The sequence below is a fragment of the Ictidomys tridecemlineatus genome, chromosome 2 (assembly GCF_052094955.1).
Source record: "Ictidomys tridecemlineatus isolate mIctTri1 chromosome 2, mIctTri1.hap1, whole genome shotgun sequence".
Classification (NCBI taxonomy): Eukaryota; Metazoa; Chordata; class Mammalia; order Rodentia; family Sciuridae; genus Ictidomys; species Ictidomys tridecemlineatus.
In genome coordinates this window covers 52,838,208-52,859,202 of record NC_135478.1, presented here as the reverse complement: position 1 = coordinate 52,859,202, position 20,995 = coordinate 52,838,208, and the positions used below count along the sequence as shown (strand labels likewise).

The following is a 20,995-nucleotide window of genomic DNA, read 5'->3' as shown; positions in this document are numbered from 1 at the left end:
GGACCCAAGCAGTGGTTCTGTGTTTGAACAACCTGGGAATCCTCTACAGACAGGCTGAATTGAAACATTGGGGAATTCCTTTCCTGGCTCTAAGAGACAGTTAGAGGTCAAGGCCCAGCTGTGGGCCACACAAATTCCACCTGTTTCATCTGCCTTGGCCTCACTCAAGGTAAAGATTCAGAAGAAGGTCCAGGTGGCTGATCTTGGAGTCATTCCAGCTTAGGTGGATAGTGACCATAAAAGGGAAGAGCTGGCCCCTAGGGAGCCCTTAAGTATTAGTAATGGGCAGCAGACCCCTAGGGTACCCACAGTGTGGCTGAGGGCATTCCTCCAAACTTAGGAGCCATTAGAATGTGGCAATGGATGCTAAAAAGCCAAAGCCCAGAACATGCACACTCAGCCACCAGAGAAGAGACCTTCAGGCCCTGAATCGTGTATTCTGCATAGACACTTCTCAGCCTGGAGTTTCCTAGCTAGAAGTTTAAAATCCAGCTTCATCCCTCTTCTTCTCTCATTTTTTGTGACTCCATGAATGTTAAAAAATATTGAAAAAAGGAACAGCACACAGAGCCAGTTTTATGACAATTATAGAAACACCCCCAAATGTTTCCAGGAAGAAAACAAAAACCGAAAAATACAAAAGCCTGGCCCCTGAGAGACACCCATTTCAGTTCTACCATTGCTATTTATTTTGTAGCCGGTGCTGCTTGGATAGTACCCGGGGAACAGTGCAGACGCCAGTTTTGCAAGGGATGAATAAGTGGACCATGTACCTCCAGTGGAAGATTCTGGTTCCAAATCCATCCCAGTCTTAGGGAAGTTCAGAAACCTGAATCAAATGGACCCTTTCAGCAGCTGGAAGAGCCTGCTCTGAGTTTGCTTGTTTGTTCCTCTAGAACTGTGGTTCTTAGCGTGTGGTCCTGGAACTCTAAAAGACCAAAGAAGCTGCTGGCAATGCACATTCTCAGGCTCAGACCCACTGATTCAGAAACTCTGGGGTGGGGCCAAGTGATCGGAGCTGTTGCAAACCCTCCGGGGGATGCCAAGACTTGCTTTTGTTAGAGAATCACTGTTCTAGAAAAAGTACTTATGGCTTCTATAGCAAACAGTGCTCCGCCAAAATATTGTACCAGGATTTTTCAATAAGTAGTCCTTTCAAGTCCTTTCAAACCTGCACAATGAACCTTGACCAATGATAAGAAGTCAGTGGAAAAGAAATGAATGTCTGACAGAGTTTTTAAAATAATTACATGAAACCAAACCAAACAGGGAAAGTTTTGTTTTTAAACTGATATGGTTACAACCTGTGGTCTTTGACCAATTAATTTCCTTGGGGTGGCAGGGCACGGAGGTGTCTCCTCCTCAGTTCATGAAACAGCATTTTCCTGTTCCCAGTACCATTTCAGAGCAACCCTGGCAATTACAAACAAATTTGCATTCGATGTCAGCATTGAGATTTGTTTTATCACCTGTTTTTGCTAGCGAGCTCTGTAAGACGTGCTCTACAGATTTAATGAGATTGGGTTGTTTTATTTATGTTAAAATAAAACTATTCACACCGACATAGGTGATCAAGGAGCAAATTAAGGAGGCTACAACAGTAAATTGGTAGTTGTTTACTTTTTCCAAGAGTGACATGAAGGCTGTAGAAAGTAGTCCGCAGAGAGGGTGATATGGGAAGCAGAAGCTTCTGTCCGATACCTTAATAATTACAAATGCAATCATAACAACAAAAGGCAGAAAACACAATCACATTTCACATTTGCAGTAATATCCTTTGTAGTGAGGAAGAACTGAGAAGTGAGGTACATGTAAATGTTCAGTTTTTATCATCTCACACACACAAATGAAATAGCTGCCTGCCTCAGAAGGGTAATGAATGATTTGATTCACAGAGAGTTTGATCTTCTAATAATGGCTCCAGACATCTCTGGACTGTCCATGGAAATTGGTTTCCATGCTTTGGTTGTGGTCTAGAAGCCCCTCCCTGAATTATAAATTAATATCATTTTTCTCTGGGTTAATTCCACACTAAGAAATGCAATGATTTGTTGTTGGGGATTTGTTTGTTTGTTTGGGTACTACTGGGGATTGAACTCAGGGGCACTCAACCACTGAGCCACATCCTCAGCTCTATTTTGTATTTTATTAGAGACAGGGTTTCACTGAGTTGCTTAGCACCTCACTTTTGCTGAGGCTGGCTTTGAACTCGTGATCCTCCTGCCTCAGCCTCCCGAGCTGCTGGGAAAATGAAATTATTTGAATGACCCCTTTTTCCCCAGTTAAGTGTGTGCTTTTACATGCCAATCATGGTATGTTCAATGCATTAGCAAACTGAATTTTGGGTAAAGAACTCAAAGGCCGGGGCTAAAGTAAATTCTAACTTAGAAACATGAGAAGTTACCAAGGAAAGTGAAGCATGCATTTTGCAAGGACTAATGGGGGTCCCCCTGAGATTTAAGCACAGGTTCATGGATATTTTTTATGTAAAACAAAAAAAAAATTTAAATCAGCTTTTTAACATCACATTTGAATTTCTTTTCAGAAAAGTTTAAGATAAGGACTCTTTTACCCAGATTCCATAGACTACTTGATACTTTCCATTTTGTTTCTCTTTGCCCATGGGTTTGGAGAAGTATGAAGAAATAGACAAATTTCTATTTGTTTTTGGTTTTTTTCTTTTTGTTTTACTGTTTTGTTTTGTTTATGAAGTAGGAGCAGAGAAATTTCCTCATTATTCAAATAGGACATTTTTATAATTTAGAGAGAAGGGAAGTTGACCAGTTTACCCCTGACAGGAGGGACTTTGCCATCCATTGCCAAGTCTTCTGTGCCCTCAGACTCTGGTATGATGTAAAGGATTTTCCCAACTTATGCTGGATTCCTGAAAAGGCATACAAACAAGACTATTTGTTTGGTCTCAAGACAACTCACATTTGCAAACTGAGTAATGATCTCATGGAAGTTCCATAGTGACATACCCATCTGCACACTGGCTCAGCCCCTACTCAAAAACCAGTCCCGATGAGATCCAGGAAGCTGAAGACTTTCAATGGGTCAGATGATCCTGCATCTAATTTGGCACAGATAAGTTTGGGTTACAGATATGTAACCCTCTTTATACTTTCAACTTGAATGGTCCATAACAAATTGGGGAAACATGTATGTTTTCAGGGGTGACACAGAAACCTGATATGACTGTGATTCAACTGAAATCACTTCTTTACCCCAGGGTCTACCTTGTTATTACAATGAGCAGTCCTTCCCTAAGATTGGAAGATGGGTGGTGCTTCATTGAATACATGAAGGCTTCAATTCATCTGAACATGTAGTACTATAATCCAAATTTGAGCTATTTAGGGACATTGAACACTGGGCAAGTCAGACATTCAAATGCCACCTGGTTTTCATAGGAATCTGTGTGCATGATTCAGGGGTCCCAGACTCAAGTGCCTACAGGAGAGACAGGTAAAAACAGATTCAAGATGTGGACCAGATGAGCACGCACCCCAGCCGAGGGAGGAGCTGTTTGTTGATTCTTGCCCCTTAAGCCAGCTGTTCTGAATTTTCCAGAGAAACTAGAAATCAGAAGAATATTATAAAGCTTTCCTAATTGAAGAAAATATTGGCAACTAGTTCCATTTTTTTTTTTTTTTAAGCCGTGAGCCAAATAGAAGAAGTCTAGGAGCTGGACTTTGAAAAGCATTCCCTGGGTACATTTCACCATTTCCTAAGAAATGAGCTATGGTCCTGCAGATGTCCCCAAAATGACAACCCCCAAACCAACCCATCCTCTTTAGAAGCCTGCCCTGAATAGCAGGGCTTCTTGGGCAGTCACAGTGATCATTGTAATTGTTGCTTCTAAAATGGACAGTTTCCTCCTGCTAGAGATTTAGTGTTACAGTGTCAGCCTACGAGGTAGCCGTCACTTCATAACATGTCTTCCTTCAGGCCTGACGGAATCGGAACTGTGACTGTTGAAGAAAAGGAACGCTTTGAAGAAATCAAAGAGAGACTCCGAGTTTTGCTGGAAAATCAGATTACGCACTTTAGGTAAGGATCTGGGCTTGGACTGATAAGGAGGGTGAAACTGGGGAGGCTCGGTTCCCCTAAACCATCAATCTGTCAGTGATACATCGCATCTCTCAAAATAACTGAATGTGGAAAACCAGCCATTGAACATGGTTCGGCAGTAGCTAGCCGATTTCCAATTAAGTTCATTTTCTTTCTACTCAAAGAAAGAAGCCTTTCTTTTAGGAGATGACATTGGTCATCAGTCTATTATTAAAAGTTGAATTTGAAGCTTCTTTAAGTTCCTGATTTAAAGAGTTAAAAAAAATCAGTGAAATCATAATACATGGGGGTTGGGGGATGCAGTTCCCAGAAGTTTCTGCCTTGCCCACACCCCCAAAAGTAGGATGAGCTGGCTCTGCAGAGCAAGAGAGAGATTTGGATTCACCTGGGAGACCAGATATCCCACACACACTGCAGAAAGATCCAGTACAGGACATTTCCACCACAAAGCCCATTTCTCCCTTGGAGCAAATTGGGCATTTCTGATACTCTGCAAGTGCTTCTGGGCCAGAGATCTTGAAATAGAAAGAGTATATGTAATTTTTCCTATTTATTAAACACGTCCCATGTGCCAGTCACAGAAATCTATTAGCTTATGCTTTTAATTGGGAAGGACTTTGTAAGGTAGTTTGTATAGAATGAGAGCAGGAGAGGTTAAAGAACTTGACGGAAGCCATCCAGGACAGTGTAAGTTGAAGTCACCCATGCCACTTTCGGTATGAAGAGCAGTGGTTTAAAGAGCTCATGACAGCCTGACATAGCTCTTGGGGCTTGTAGGGCTACCTGACTTATTTCTGTCTGCCACCGAAGTCCTCTGCTTGAGGGAGCAAGATTTCGGTGGAGGATCCTTTGTTGATCACACAGGACAGTAAAATGCATGACCTACAGCCAAAGGTCCAATAAGAAGGAGAAACCTCAAGAAAGCAAAGAGTCAGGAATTCACTCTGAGCTCCCTCTTCTATTTCACGCATTATGCTTGGGGGACTTAATGTGTCTTTGAACTTCAGCCTGTTTCAACAAATTTTTGTAAGTGCCCACCTCTATAATAATAAGGGTCACCTTCGAGCAAACTAATGGTTTTGATTCACAATAGAAATCTAAACACAGCCTTATGTCATCACTTTAAATATTCTTTTCTGCCGCAGACATTTGCAGAGTGCCTCTTTAGTCATTATTCACACATACACATATATACATTATATACACACATATATGGTGTGAATTCAGATTAACATAACACAATGTGACAAAATAAAAAGCATTTTCCGTTCCTCGGAGAGAGTTGCTATAGGAATCAAATCGCAGCATATTTCTTGCTAAAATGTAATCGATCTGGGCAACCTGAAGAATTTTGTGTCTTTTTTAGGTATTGCTTTCCATTTGGTCGGCCCGAAGGTGCTTTAAAAGCTACTCTCTCGCTCTTGGAAAGGGTAAGAACGAAAGTGAAAGACTGATAAGGAGACTTACACCAAATGGTAACGAAATAGTGTTGTTGAATGACCCATTTTGTCATTTCCAAAGGATTTCTTTACCGTTCATCAAACATCAGAATAAAAATGAGGAAACTGCCAAGTTGCTAGAAATTTTATCTCCAGACCCCCAAATAGTTAGGATAAGTTGAAAAGATGTTCCTGGCCCTTCCCTGATGAATGGGTGGGCTTTGGCCTCCTAACTGTGCATTACCATTCTATGTTTTTGGGTTGTTGTTTTTGGGTTTTGGTACTGGAGATTGAACCCAGGGGCGCTTTACCACTGGCTACATCCCTAGTCCTTTCCTTCTTTCTTTCTTTCCTTAATTATTGAGACAGGATCTCACTAAGGTACTAAGGCTGGCCTCAAACTTGAGACCCTCCTGCCTCAGCCTCCCATGTTGCTGGGGTTAAAGGCATGCCACAATATTTTCTCTCTAACCACATATCTCCATCATTGCTCAATGACCAGGAGGCAATCACAACTAATTTTAAACCCCAAACCTTGGAACAGCATAAAGGAGTAAGCCTGATTCAAACCTTCTCAATAACCCCTTTTCTTTCTGCCTAAAGGTTTTGATGAAAGATATTGTTACCCCAGTGCCACAAGAGGAGGTAAAAACAGTCATCCGTAAATGTCTAGAGCAGGCCGCTCTAGTCAACTACTCGCGCCTCTCTGAATATGCCAAAATTGAAGGTAAGGTTCCCTTCTGTCCCCAGTTTTGAATTTAATTATACAATGTCTCCCTGGGAAATCCTTTTTTCCCCCCGCTATGGGCACCAGAAAACAGTGGTCCATCTGAGTATGTTAAGCTGAAACCTGAAAGCACTTGAAATCTAGAAGCTTCTTGGCTGTGGTCCAATAAATAAATAAGAGGCTCAGGAGCCTAGTGAGTGGAGATGTGATAACTGAGGTCCTTATAAGAGATCGCATTGGCCCTAAATGTCTGTTCTACTGCTAATATTCTCCTAGGAAAGGATTTGGTTAGATTGCTACCTGCCTTTCCTTCCTTAAACACAGGGAAAAGGAGCAGTCTCTTATCTCCTGCTGATGGCATTAGAAAAACAAAAACAGCTGAATAATGTAATGTCAAGGTTTAGCCTTAAGCCTTCCTTCCCCTTGAAAGTATCTTGTCCGAGCTGGACACAGTGGCACATTCCTGTAATCCCAGCAGCTGAGGAGGCTGAGGCAGGAGTATCACAAGTTCAAAGCCAGCCTCAGCAACTTAGAGAGGCCCTGAACAACATAGTGAGACCCTGTCTCAAAATAAAAAATGAAAAGGGCTGGGGATGTGGCTCAGTGGTAAAGTGCCCCTGGGTTCAATCTCTGGTACTAAAAAAAAAAAAAAAAAAAAAAAAAGAGAATAAAAGAAAGTATCTTATCCTTTGAGAGCTTTTGAACTTGATGGCAGGTTGGCATGGAGCCCTAGATGACTCAGGTTGGCTTTAGATCTCATTCATTGCTACTAAAGACCTGGGATGATTGCTACCACTGCCCTCTCAAGTTTTAGGAAAGTGGTCACCGATGATCCTATAATCACCCAAAAGGCACTTTGAGTAAACTTGAGTTGAGAAAGGTAATGGTTCTCTGGGACCTGTTTCTTCGAAGAGGTATTAATCACTTTTCATTGTTACCCCGTTGGCTGCTATAGGGTGATTTGAAAACCACACCCAACTTGACCAGTGGTGTAAGTGTATAAATGTGGGAGTTTTGTGTGCAAAACTTGATGTGTCCGCATTCTGGAATCTGATGTTCTGTCACACACGAAACACACGACACCTGACCAAGTCCAGCAAAGGCACGTTGTCTACCTCAGGACACGACTAGGGAAGAAAATAAAATTTAAAAAAGAGAAAGAAACTAACCTACCACCCAGACCCTACCACTTTACCCTGCCAAAGTCCTTGTTTCCTTAGAGAATTCGGTCAAGATCATGTCAAATTTGCAGCATTCTGTACATCACATATTCTCCCTCTCTCAATTTTGTCTGTCTGACAATGCAAATTGTGTACCAGTGGTAATGAATTCATTGTTATGCATCCAAGGAGAAACACTTAAGAATTGGGCACTAAAAGGATGTTTATCAACTCTTGACTTGGTAATGAGTGATAAAAATAGAGGAACAAGAAGATTGATTGTGAAAGGGCTATATTAGCAGATAATTGTTCCAGCATTGACCGTCCCAGGACATAATAATTGCAACCAATGATTGCATTTGGTCAAGTGAACCAGGTACTGAATAATTCTAGGCAAGGACAGAGATGGGATGGGATCAGAAAACGTTTGGTCACCATGGCTGCTCCCTCGTAGATCTTGGTCTAGCGATTACTTAGTCTTTTGGTAAGATCTGCTCTCTTCTTTCAGATAAATAAATCCAAAAAACAAACTTTAAGATCTGTAAGTAAAAATGCATTCATTTCCAAAGTAGATCAGCTGGTCTGTAATTTCCTTTTGTGCCTCAATTCTTCTCGGTTGTGTTAATTATCTTTTGCACTGTGACTTTTAGGTCTGGGGATTCTTTGAAGAAACCAATCCTTTTTTTCCAACTCTCTTTTCAGAGAAGTACCTCATTCCACACTACCCGCTCTCTTCTGCTTCTCTCCTTCCTTGTCCGTGATTGGCTCAGCCACTTTTTGACGTGACCTCTGCAAAAGTGGCTGAGACCCCAATTTCAAAGCATGCTGGGATTGTTAATTCAGACAACCCAACATCCTCTGGCTGCATGTATCAGGTTTTCTTTCATGAACATAGTCCACCCTGGGCTGGGACATTGCAGCTTCAAAGATATTACTACCAGACAGCTTTCTTTCACAAGGTTCTGATCCTACCCTCAGAAAAGAAATCTTCCATTTTTTTTGCATTTGAGCTCCCTCTGTGAGCATGAACAGCTTAGTGCCCTGCGAATTCTGGAAAGAAGTTGTAGTAATATTGCTGGCGACTATGTTTATGAAGAAATACCTCAAAGAGCCTTAGATACTAAAGTCTTAAATCCTTAGTATCTTGGAGCCGTAAATCAATGAGATTCTGTTTCCCCTTGACTCATGATGTTTTTTGGTCATTGTATTCTTGCCAACAACTCTAAAGAGACGTGTAAGATCATGGTCACAATCTCTCTCGTGACTCACGGCATGCTGAATGGTTAATCCAGTAGATTACCAATTTTTGAAACTCCTTTTTTTCTTTTATCCTGTGTTGATCCCAAAATACTCTGTGGCTATTTTCCTTTGAGCTAATGTAACGTTTTCCTCTAACCTGTGACCTTTGACCTCTTTACCTCTGACCTAAGCCTCTTGCATGCCCAAATCCTCTTTTATAGGGAAAAAGAGAGAAATGTATGAGCATCCTGTCTTCTGCTTGGCCTCCCAAGTGATGGATTTAACCATTCGTGAGTACCTACCACCTCCTCACCACGCTTTCCTTCACTCTTTTCTGTTTTCATTATTTCAAGAAAAATCCAGGTCCAAACCAACTCACTCTCCTTGCTTCAAGTTTTTTAGCATTGGCTTGTCTGTTGGTTCTGTCTGTGAAACCCAGTGTGAGAAGTCCAGTCACTTTTTTATCAACCTAAAACAGGTTAGACAATTAAGCCATTTGTTTGTGATAAACTCAAACTCGTCTGTAAGTTTTTCAGTTCTTCTCTGTCTGTGACCTGAATGCATTTTTACTTTGCTTGTGTGTGACCCTGATCTGTAAAGTGCTTGTCACTGGTACACAATCCAAAGGTAGCAGCTAGGCTGGGGGAGCAATGCATTAGGTGTCAGATGAAGGACATTTGGGGCAAAGGAATGCCTCCTTCTCCACGTTGGAGAGGTCAAACTACTATGGGTACGAGAGCACGTGAGGTGGTCCACTCTCTGTAAAAACTGAGATCTCATTTGCCTCCCCTCTGTTCTCTCTCAAGCTGGGAAGCTTTCCCTTGTTCCCTCTGGAGGGTTTGACTTGTCCTTTGTCCTCGAAGCTCTGGCTAGAACATATGACTTAATTGTCATTTGGAGAGTTCATGTATGTTTCATAGCTTGATTTCACATTAAACTTAATTTGACTAATTTTCTATTTGTGCAGCATTTTCCACCTCTGTGAAGGAGCCTTTTTTTGCTGGCCCCCACACTTCGGGGCGGTGGGAACCCAAGGGCAACCTTTGCTTTCCAATACCATGTATCACACATAAGTTGGGGGGCATTGTGGTCCACTTGCTCATTAATCTTGCATATGTGTTCTTGTTTCTCTCTCTCTTCTCTCCTTGTTGTGCTCTCTCTTTCAAATAGAGAATCAAAAGGACGCAGGTGAACCAATTGTATATGCATTATCGATTATCAGGACTGTTGAGTTATATTCAGTTTTTGTTTCTGTTTTTGTTTTTTTAATAGCTCCTTAAGGTATGTACTCCCAGAGAGCCATGCGGAGTTGCAATAATACTTAAGGAGTTAATTTGTGCTGTCTAAATACATCTCATGCCCATTTGATGTTGACCTTTATAGAGCAGAATTTCCATAAAGGCATAAGCTTTGTAGGAAAGAATTCTGGTTTTGCTGCAGAGATTCATTTCATCTTTGGTTTCAGCATACAGTGATTTGGCCTCATGCGCGTTAAAAAAAAAAAAAAACACAAAGTTACTGAACCAAACGAATCTTCCTTTTTGCTTTTCATTCTCTCTCTCTCTCTCTCTCTCTCTCTCTCTCTCTCTCTCTCTCTCTCTCTCTTTTGTTTTTAGTTTTTGGTTTTGGTTTTGTTTTCTGTTTTCTGCCCTATGGAGAAGTTTGTGTTCTTCGATGAGTGTTTATTGGCCAAGACAGACGGAAGTTGTGTCCGTGTTGTATCTTGTATGTATTCTGTGATGACGTAGAGGAACAGGCAAATGGAGCAGGGGTCATTGCTGGAAGTTTCCCAGAGGGGTGGCTCCTAGGAAGTCCTCTGGCTTCGAAAGTTTTCTTCTTGTTTGGTCCCCAAACTTCTGAGCCTATTTTGAGAGAAGCTCTGGCTAAAAATGTTCATAAATGTATAATATTAGTCATTATTTTTAAGTCCTAAGAGTCTCGAAAAATAATAATTGTCAGATCTAGAGTTAACAGTTGAGCTTATTTCTGGACAATTCAGAGAGCATTTTTGAGCCAAGCCTTAGTTTAGCAGTAAATATTAGAAGACTCACAAAACTATGTTCAAGACACATGAGCCTGCCCGCCTCCCTCCCCCTCCCCCTCTCTCTCTCTCTCTCTCTCTCTCTCTCTCTCTCTCTCTCTCTCTCTCTCTCTCTCGGGAAAGGCATTCATTCATTCATTCATTCACTGGACAAATGTTTAGTGAAAGCCCAACTTGACCTGGTTGTTCAAAGCCAGGTACAATGTAAACAAGAGGGAGACAGCTGTTAACCTCATGGAACATATGTGCGTGTGTGTAATTGACAAATTCAGTACACTGCAATACCTGTTGGTTGAGTGTGTGTGCAAGAGTTGGGGTGCTGTCAGAAAACCACAAAAGTCTTCATAAGGTGATAAGGCTTGAATTTCATCTTGGCAGAGATGAATCAGAATCAGTTCAGGGGATTTTGAACTGAAGATTGGGAAGGCATTCTTGATAGAGAAAAATCTGCAAATAAGTAAAACCATATCGCTAATCAAAAAAAAAAAAAACTAAGGGCTTACTTAATGCTTATCATACTCCTCGCATGATTCTACATGCTTTGTCTGTGTTAACACATTTAATCCTCAGAACCCCTTGTGGGAGACAGGCTGTTGTTGCTCCCATTTTATAGATGAGCAGACTGAGGCACAGAGAGCTTAAACATGCACTTCTGGAAACATAAGTGGTAGAACCAGAATCTGAGCCCAGCAGAAGCACTCTCTTGACTACTCTGTAATTGAACATTCTGCAAATCAAAGTAGATGGTGGCAGTGGCGGATGTTGATGGCAAAGGTAGACATGGGGGCAAGATCTCAAAGGCTTTCATATGCCATAATGAGACAGAGCTCTGACTATATCTCATGGTCCAAAGGTTTTCAACCTGAAATCTAAGCCCACTTTTGCATGCATAGGATATTTTTCAGAGGAATGATTTCCCAGGTCTCACCCCTCCCCCAAAAGTGGCAGAGAGCCACCAGAGGTTCCCTAAGCAAGAGGCAGCTTGGTGGTTTGCACTCCAGAAAAATCACACTAGTAGAAATGGGGAGAAACAACTGAACTGCAGGAATAGAGGAAAACTGAATTTACAACATAAGGTCAAAGCAGAGATGGGTTTAAGGCTTGGGACATTGAAGCTCTTCTAAACATCCCAGGTCTCAATCACAATTACAGTCATAGCTTCTTTGCTGACCTTTACATTTTTGTTATTTTCTTCCTCCTCTCTTTTCAATGTCCTCAGGGAGTAGAGCACCAAAATCTGGGTGGGTATGGAGGTAGCAGGACACTGCCAGAGTTCCAAATTGGGTGAGCTGGAATGCGGGGACTAGAGTGTGGCGGCCCCTGAGTCCTTTAGTCAGGCGGAGCTTGAGAAGCAACAGAATCTGCAGGTGGCTCTTTGGTGGACTTGGGTGTTCTGGCTGGTGGCATTATTAGAAATTAAGAGTTTAATCACAGTATCTCAAAGAGGGGAAAGCTGCAAAGGATTGCTAGTATGTGAAAGAAAACCTGTGACTCCTGCAAATGAATTCTATTATTTTAAATACATATCCACTGAAACCGTCACATGTTCCCCACCAAGCAGGCTCTAAGAAAGTCGACACTACTATTGCTGTTTTGCCTCAATTCTTGGCTAAATACTTGCATAATTTTCTGAGCATCATAACGATTCCACTGGAATTTGAAATAAAGCAACTTTTTCCTTCGAACATGCCAAGGATTTCCAAAATTGGACAGAGATGACTTATAGAGATAGATATATGATAGAGATAGAAATAGGTGGGTGGGTAGATGGATAGATGGGTATATACAAACAGAGATATATAGCTAGATAAGTAGGTGGATGGGTACATGAATGAGTGAATGGTGGGTGGGATGGACGGTGGGTGGATGGGTACTTGGATGAATGGACAGAGGGATGGATGGATGGATGAATGGATAGATGGATGGATGGACAGATGGATAAATAGTCATCCCATCTCAGGCCCAGGCACTGTGCTAAGGACTTTACATGGAGGATCTGATTGGATCTTCCTTTACCTTATTCCCATGAAGAAGACTTCATTATTGTTCCACATACACATGAGGGAGCTGAGATTCAGGAAGGTAAGTGAGTTTTTCAAGCAGAATTTGACTCAGATCTGACTAAATGCAAGCACCATAGTTTTTGTCTCTTTCTGTCACTCAGATTTTCTAGCTGAAATGGTAGACACTTCAATAATATTCATTCATTCAGTAAATAATTACAAAAGTACATACAACCTGTCACATAGGAAGACTACAAAATAATAAAACCATCCCTTTGGGGCCAAATTTATTTTCATCCTAAAGCCTTCCTGAGGGCAGTTGAGATTCCTGAAGATTGCCAAAGAACAAGGGACTTTTTTCTTGTCCAGTTGATAGAAACTTTGTAGAGTGAGTCATATCTATCCAGAGTACTTCCAAGCAGATTCTGTAGTGTGGAGGTTCTGTTTCTTTTCCTATATCAAAGCAAATGTCCCACAAGTCCAAGGCCTGTTCATACAGAGAAAGGACCAAGTCCACAATTCCCACTAGCCCACAATCCAAAGCCATCACTCTGCTTTCTTCCCAAGGGACCAGCGAGGGAGAAGCAGTGCCTGCAAGATCCGGGCAGTTCTTGGAGGAGGACAGCCCATGCTTCAGGTCTTATGCATGAGGAGTTAAATGTTTCTCTTTTCACCCTTTTTGTTTCAGTGATGCATGCATCAGCGTTTCCAGGCTCAAATTATTCTGTTCTCTAGCACCTTATTTATACTTTACAAAAAGTGAGGGGGGCAAAGAGAAACATATTTCAAAGACCGTCATCAAGAAGGATTCTCAAGTAAGAGAATTTGTTGTCTCTCAACAAATGTGAGGCCAGAGTCTATTCTACTTCCCCCAAAAGATATGATGCCACAGAAATAACTGTCATTTATTGAGAATTTGTTGTGGGCTGAGTAGTTATATTCATATCTCATTTAATTCTTGCAAGAACCACATAAGCTTTTTTATGGACACATTTCATTGACTCTAAAAGGCCATCAGTCATACTATGCATACCAATGGACTAAGTATGAAATAATGCTGTCAACTAAATTGTGACAAGCAAGATATATCCAGATTTCAGAAATGTTAAAATGTGCTTTGTATACTCAATTAAATAAGAATCTATTCTCTTGTGATGGAAATCAAGTGACTTTCCCAAGGTTAAACAGAAGATTAGTTGTAGCCAAATTTGAACATGAGTCTTTCTAATTCCACATTTTCAACTTATACACTATGAAATGCTTGAACTTTTCCAGCAACAACATCCCAAAAAGGGGTTTCTCAAATAGTAAAAAATAAAATGTAGGGTTATTAGATAATCCCAAACCCTCATTTAACAGATCAGAAAAGAACCCAGATTAAAAATAAACTGAGTGACTTACCTTCCACCAGACTCCCTTCCCCTCCATTCATAAGACTATAGTTCCATCCTCAACCCATTACCTATCCCAAGCATCACACTATACAGCTGATGACATCCAGCATCCACACATTAGAACATAGTTGTGCAGATCCAAGGAATCAGCCCTAACATTCAGAAATTTGGGATACCAAGACTTGAACTCACTTGGCTCCACTGGGTTTTCTAATTTTTCTATCCTCACTTTTATTTTCAATGAAAGGTGCTAAGAATGATTGCTCCCCCATGGGGTCATTTTGAAAATTAAGACACATATTCTAAATAAAGCTCTTAGCATAGGGTCTGGCACATAATATGCACTTGCTATATATACACATATACAGACTGTCATTATTTGTTCTTTATTATTTAAAAGGATACTCTTCCAAAACCAAAGCTGTGGTGCAGACATAGTTTTTTATTTCCAAAATGGAACATAAGACAGTACTTTCAAACTCGAATGTCCAGAGGAATTTTATTGAAATGTGGATTCTGATTTATTATATTTGTGATGGAGACTGGAAATCTGCATTTCTAACAAGCTCCCAGGTGATACTAAAGCTACTAATCCAAGGATGGCTCTTTGGGTGTCAGGAAATATAACAGGAGTTGAATTTATCTTTTCATCATACATGTCAAATAAAACATTGCAATCTAGTTCTACCTACATTTGGAATATTCGCTAAGTTCCAGGAGCTATGCCAGGTAGCAGGAAAGGATACAAGGAGCAAAAGCAGTCATGATCTATGCCCTTATGGAACTAATGTAAAAGTAGGCATAAAATAAGCAAATGTGATGATTATGGCAAAAGGGATGCAAGATGCCAAAGGAATGCAGTGCAAGAGGAGTATGCCCAGGCCAATGTCTTCGATGTATTGCATATTGGGAGCTAGTGCCAAAGGAGGATATCATGAAGATCAAGGGCTAAGCCCCCAATAACTGGCAAGAGTTTTCTCTGACCATGTTGCTTGTTTGCTTATATTAACTATCTTAAGATGCTCTAAGATCCTGTCCAAGAGAGCTAATGGCTAAGTACATGAATGATTACTGGGGATTGAACAGATCCTTTTTTTTCAATTTTATTTTTTTATTTAATCATTCATTCACTTATTTTGCAGTTGTAGATAGACAGAATCCCTTTGTTTGTTTGTTTTCTATGCAGTGTTAAGGATCAAACCCAATACTTCACACATGCTAGGCAAGCCCTCTACCACTGAGCTATAGCCCCAGCCCTGAATAGATCCTTAATAGTGCTATTAAATCAGTATTCTTGCTATAGCAAGTGACCATAAAGAAAAAACCTCAAATAACTTAAGCAAGCAAAAGGCATATTTTTAGCTAGGAACTTCATGGAGGAATTGGACTCAGGAATGAAGAAGTTTAGTTTGTTTTCATATCTCCAACTGCTAAAAGCTTCTTTAACGTGACTCAGTGTAATATAAGTGTTTGAGCAGCAACATGGCCACAGTTATCCCCAGGCTTTTATCCAAGTTAATGACCCTAGAAGAAAAAGAGTTTTCTGTGTAAAATTCCAGATAAGAGTCTCATTGGCCATCCTGGGTCACATGAGAATATTATGAGCCAATCATAATATCTGATGATGGTGAGGGGGCACTCTGATTGGCTAGGCTAAGCTCTCATGACTGCTTCTATAAGATATGTTATTTGACTTTCCCACTAGATCTTTATGGGTAGAGGAAAGGCTATTCCATGAGAAACTTTTCTGCATGGACAAGGACAACCGATCCACTATAGCATCCATCCAGAATTAAGCTCACTTTTGTCTTAGGTGTAATAGCTTAGCCCACAGGACAAAGCCTAACTTTGAATACAAAAACACCAAATTGGAGAAGAAAACTATCACCCATAAGTGTCATTTTCCCCTTGTGGGTATATTTTATTTGAATTTAAATAAAAATATTTGGGGTCTGGGGATGTAGCTTAGCATTAGAGCCACCTGCCAATAAATAAATTAAAAATTATATATAAGAAATATTTTTTAATTATCTTACATCATTTTTAATGGCATTAAGATACCTGAAGTTGCTCTCTGACTTGGAAGTTGCAATTATGTTGATTTTTACCTAGCATTTCAACTTAGTACATCCATTAAGTAACCAGGGGCTTTGGGAAAGAGGTAAATGGTACTATGTGATTTCTGTGCATACTGAAAACAGAGCATTTTCTTTTCCATGAAAGCACTTTATTGGGCAGGATTCACTGAGGATCCCTTGACACCAATATGTGAGGACCTGCCCAGGGCCAGGCTATGCTCTAGGCACTAGAAAATAGGATTCAGGCCAGGCATGGCTGAGGCAGGCAGATCACAAGTTCAAAGCCAGCCTCAGCAACTTAGCCAGCGAGGTCCTAAGCAACTCAATGAAACCCTGTGTACAAAATAGGGCTGGGATGTGGCTTAGTGGTCGAGTGCCCCTGAGTTGAATCCTCAGTACCCTCACCTCCACCAAAGAAAAGAAGAAATACAGGATTCACTGGGTAGAGGGGGAGACAGACATGTATGTATAATCTACTCTTACAAATGACCATGAGCACTTAAATAGAGCTACAGACCAAGGATTTGGGTGCTTGTCATGAAGACACTGTCTTATTATGGCACAGGAAGGCATAACTCTTGCTAAGAAGGACACTCTCAAAGGTTTCCAGAAGGAGTGTGACGAGTTTGGATGTGTGCTTTGCAAAGATCACCATGGTGCTCCATGTCCAAAGAGAAAGAGCCACAAAGCAAGAAAGGGACTAACTTAGGCTGGCTTGAGAGTTTTAGCAACGGAAGAGGTGGAGATAATGAGACCTGACTCACGTGCCCACCCATCTCGACAGGAGTATGGGCATGTTATCCAGTGTGGTGGGAGAAGAGATCAAGAGATGTTTTGAGGGTAAAATAGACTATCCCATCCCACTTAGGTTCTTATGGAGAGGAGAAAAGATGGCTCAGATGGAAAAAAGTGAAGAAGAGAATCCATGATCCATCCATCTGCTTTCCTAACATACTCTCTATACTGCCCTGGAGATGAAGCCTCCTGAAGCACATTCATGGAGGTTCCAGGGGATCAAGTATATAGCATGAACAGCCTCACCAATGAAACGATGTTAACCCCCAAGGCTTTGGTCCTTGTACCTATCATTCTAGGAGGCCCAGTGCTCTTTCCACCATGATGCATCTATCTGCTTGGCTTTCTGTTCCTCCTGGGGCTTTTATCCACCCCACCCCACCCCCCAATTACAGCAAATTTTACAGGCTAGTTATTTTCAGCAATAGCATAGTACAAACACTGGCATCTTCAATGATACATCAATGGCAGGAACTTGGTAATAAGTGGGCTACCCATCTCTCTTGTGATATTTCAGGGACTGGCAGTTTGCTCACTGGAAGCAGAGATGGTCAGGTTATTTAAGGGCTAATTGGAGTGTCTCTGGCTTCTGGATGCTTCTCTTCCTTGACTTAGCTGAGCATGCAGAGGAATTCTCTTTTTGTTTTTCTGTAGTCACATTTAATTCTCTCTCTCTCTCTTCTCTCTCTCTCTTTCTCTCTCTCTCTCTTTGGAAGCCAAGCAGATTTAATTGTGTAAACATGAGCAATGGTAATTGGGTAAATGAAGTTGGAAACCAAGGTATGATGTTTTTGTTTTGCTCTGTGAGAGAAAAAAAAATAGGGAGCTTGTTTTTCTAGGGTGGCAAACCTCACTGTCAGAATTCTGGACAGACATTTGGCAGGAAGGAATCCGTTTATGAATTTCTCATCAAGACCCACTGAGCTAAAATACGTATCTGCTACTTCTCCCATTGTGGATCAACCCTAGGGATGCTTCATTGTAGTTTGATGCACCCATTCAGTTACCTGGATGAGAATGGGTAGGAAGTTTCCATGAGAATTACACACTCAGGTAACAAGCACTTATTGCAAGAGCCATAAGTATATGTGACAGAGATGTACCTAACTTCAAGGCAGTGCTGTCAGCAAAATATAAGGTATGGACTAGTTTCTCTTTTAACAATAAAAGGACCAGTTATTGTCTGCCTTTAAATAGTTATCATTTAAAGTTGACTTTTTTTCCAAATTCTATAGACACCCATTTTTTTCTCCTAAACAATTTTAATAAGAAGAAATGGGTAAAGATACTTTTTGGTCCTATATGCCAAACATCAAAGTGGTCCAGCAAGAAAAGGATCCCATGGAGTCTTGCCTTTAATAGATGATATTGCCAGAATATTATAGTTATCCATATCCCCCACTCTTTTTTCCTTTCCTATTAATGTCACTAGAATTCCACTTCCTATACGCCTGCCGTAAAATTCATTTTCCCAATTGAAAATTCACGCAAACCAAGAAGCAAACTTGGCAACAGAGTATGTCCCCCTCACTGTACAGATTGCTTTGTAAACCAGAGCTAGCAGAAAAGAGCGGGTCCAAGGTTAATGAGACATTCATTATGGAGAGAGAACAGTGGACGCCATCGGTGCACCGTGCCTATATGGAAGGAGAGGCTATTGTTACAGGATGTTTGCAGTGCCGATATTGTAAACCACATGACAGATGGGTCAAGTGCTGATTACGGTATTCTAACATTTGGAATAGCAAGTAACATATTTGATAAGCTGGCAAGTTTTTATATATGATTCAACCCACAATATAAAAGCCACGAGAATTCCAAATTGAAAATAATTAAATGAGCTGGAAACAATCAGATACCACACATTTTCCCCCAAAATGACAGATTTTGACATGTTGAAATTCCACAAAGGGAGCAAGAATATTTCCCAGCTAACTTGAACTAATAACGGCCCTTCGTCTGCTTTGGCAAAGCAATTAATTCCAGCCTTCTCACAATGTGGAGGTAACAAATAAACATTTGGAGGCACCTTAGACTTTAGATCTCTCCCATGCCTGCAAGGGACACTGAAAAGACATGAATACTTGGAATTGAATTTATAGGTGAGGAAACTAAACTAAGTAGCAGGTGCAAGGTTACCTGGAAAGCCGGTAGGTAGACTATGGGGGTTGAGAAACCAAATCTTCCAACTATTCAGACATCATGTCCTGTTACCTGGTCACCTGAACGGAAGAAGCCGATATTGGTACATAAGCGTTCTTCATGGTACAAAAGCATCTCTTCTTTGGGTCAATGATGTTGCCGTCATCATTCATACACATCCATCTAGATGAAGCATCCAGTATTTGCTGTGGGTGTCTCAGTAGGGGTGATACCAGAGACGCTGGTAAGAATCTGTCAAATAATGTCACGCCTCTGTCACACGTTCAAGTAATGCCGAGAAAGTATCAGCTCTCCATTTGTGTTTGATCATTTGTTGGGTTGTTCTTTTCAGAGTTTGTCACCCTTTGTCAAAGTCACTTTGTCTCTTTTACTTTTCTTTTCTTTTTTTTTTTTTTACCGCCTCTCTTCACCTACCTGAGCAGGTCCCCCGCCACCTCCTGGGCCTCCTCCTCCTCCACCCACCCAAACGCAGACCAGCATGTTATATCAGAGGCTCAAAGGCATGCCTAGGCCAACATCAAGTACTGTAAACTTCTATTGTTCCTGTACTCAGCAGCTTTCTAGCTTAGTTGGCTTTTCTGTTCACTTTCCCTCCTTGAAATTTTGTTTCAGTTTGGAATACTAAGCTGAGGCTTGGGCTCTCGAGTTTAATGCTGTAGGTTTTGAGATACTCAAAAGAGAGCATTTATTTCCAAATGTCCACATTTTTTTTTGTCTAGCTCTGTCTGACATATGCAACATTTTCAAATCTCAATGTCAGCACAAAATAACATTGTTGTTGCATAACATTTTGCATGACAATTTTTTTATATGTTATGAGCTTCAATTCTGTTGTATGAAATGTTTCCTAAGTATACTGTATTTTTAGTTCTCTTTTGTCAGTGCTCCAGCTAGTGCAAGATTGGGGGACAGGAATATTGCAGTACATTTCAAGACAGCAGAAGTGATGCAAAAAAAAAAAGTCATTTCTAAGCACAAACTTTTCCTTGACCTCCGGGTGGGGGTGGGGGGAGCGCTGAAGGATTTTACACAATATTTTCTTTAAAGACAACATCTCAGAAAAATCATGTCTAGTCTTTTTTTTTCCCTCCTTGCCATTTAGCTAGTAAATCAGCTATGCAAGTGAACAGGAAAATAGTACTATGTTTCACTCAAATGGCTTGATCTACAGATAATGGAACCATAATTAATTGATGGTCTACGAAAGTCTGGCTAAATGGGTGAATTGGCAGATCAAGTGTTCTAGATTAAAAAGATTCTTAACCAGCTCACTTGAATGGTTGCATGTTCAAGTAAAATTGAAAAAGGTTTTATTAAACATACTGTCTGTATATATATACATCAGGCATACACATATCTGGTACATGTGCACACACTCTTAGAAAGCCTGTGTGCACATGCACACTTTATGTGTATCTATGGATTTCTATATTGTAGTCAATCTAAAAGTACTGCATATTAAAACAAATCTTCAGGTGGTCCTATCTTAAGCATCTTGGATTTCTCCAAACATAAAAAATCATTCACACTTTTTAAATTTATTTTTTTCATTTCTGCATTGTATGTTAGATACAGCAAGAATCCCCTCAGATTTGGTGAGTATTCCAACCAAAAGGAAAATGCTCTCTATTTTTAAAGTGAGAGATCTCAAAGATGTGTCCCAGTGGGATTTCCTGCAGATTTGTATTAATGTGCAGGCTTGTCTGGTTTCTAAAAAATGTATGTAAGTGTGTGATGTATGTATGTGGGTGTATGTGTCAAATGGGTAATAAGTATAGGATGAGGAATTTGCAAATTGATGTGTAAATGTGAATATCAACTAATAAAAAATAGTAGCCTATGCATATTTACTATCAAAATGCAAATACCTCACTCTACACAT

At 40.6% G+C, this 20,995-nt stretch overlaps 1 protein-coding gene across 32 annotated transcripts in view; it reads left to right on the top strand.

The window, feature by feature from the left end:
* The window catches only part of Cadps (calcium dependent secretion activator), a 479,644-nt gene that overhangs the window by 348,668 nt on the left and 109,981 nt on the right, over positions 1-20,995 (top strand). For 10 of the 32 annotated variants that reach the window (XR_013434504.1, XM_078038579.1, XM_078038583.1 and 7 more), the window contains 6 exons: positions 3,952-4,053; positions 5,441-5,504; positions 6,117-6,240; positions 8,861-8,929; positions 9,810-9,827; positions 19,536-19,634. Coding sequence is in view for 31 of the 32 variants with exons in the window: in XM_078038579.1 (XP_077894705.1) it covers positions 3,952-4,053; positions 5,441-5,504; positions 6,117-6,240; positions 8,861-8,929; positions 9,810-9,827; positions 19,536-19,634 (476 nt within the window). In the remaining variant the exon portion in view is untranslated. The remainder of the gene's footprint in view (positions 1-3,951; positions 4,054-5,440; positions 5,505-6,116; positions 6,241-8,860; positions 8,930-9,809; positions 9,828-19,535; positions 19,635-20,995) is intronic. The other 22 variants (XM_040289629.2, XM_040289636.2, XM_040289634.2 and 19 more) reach the window with 7 other exon arrangements.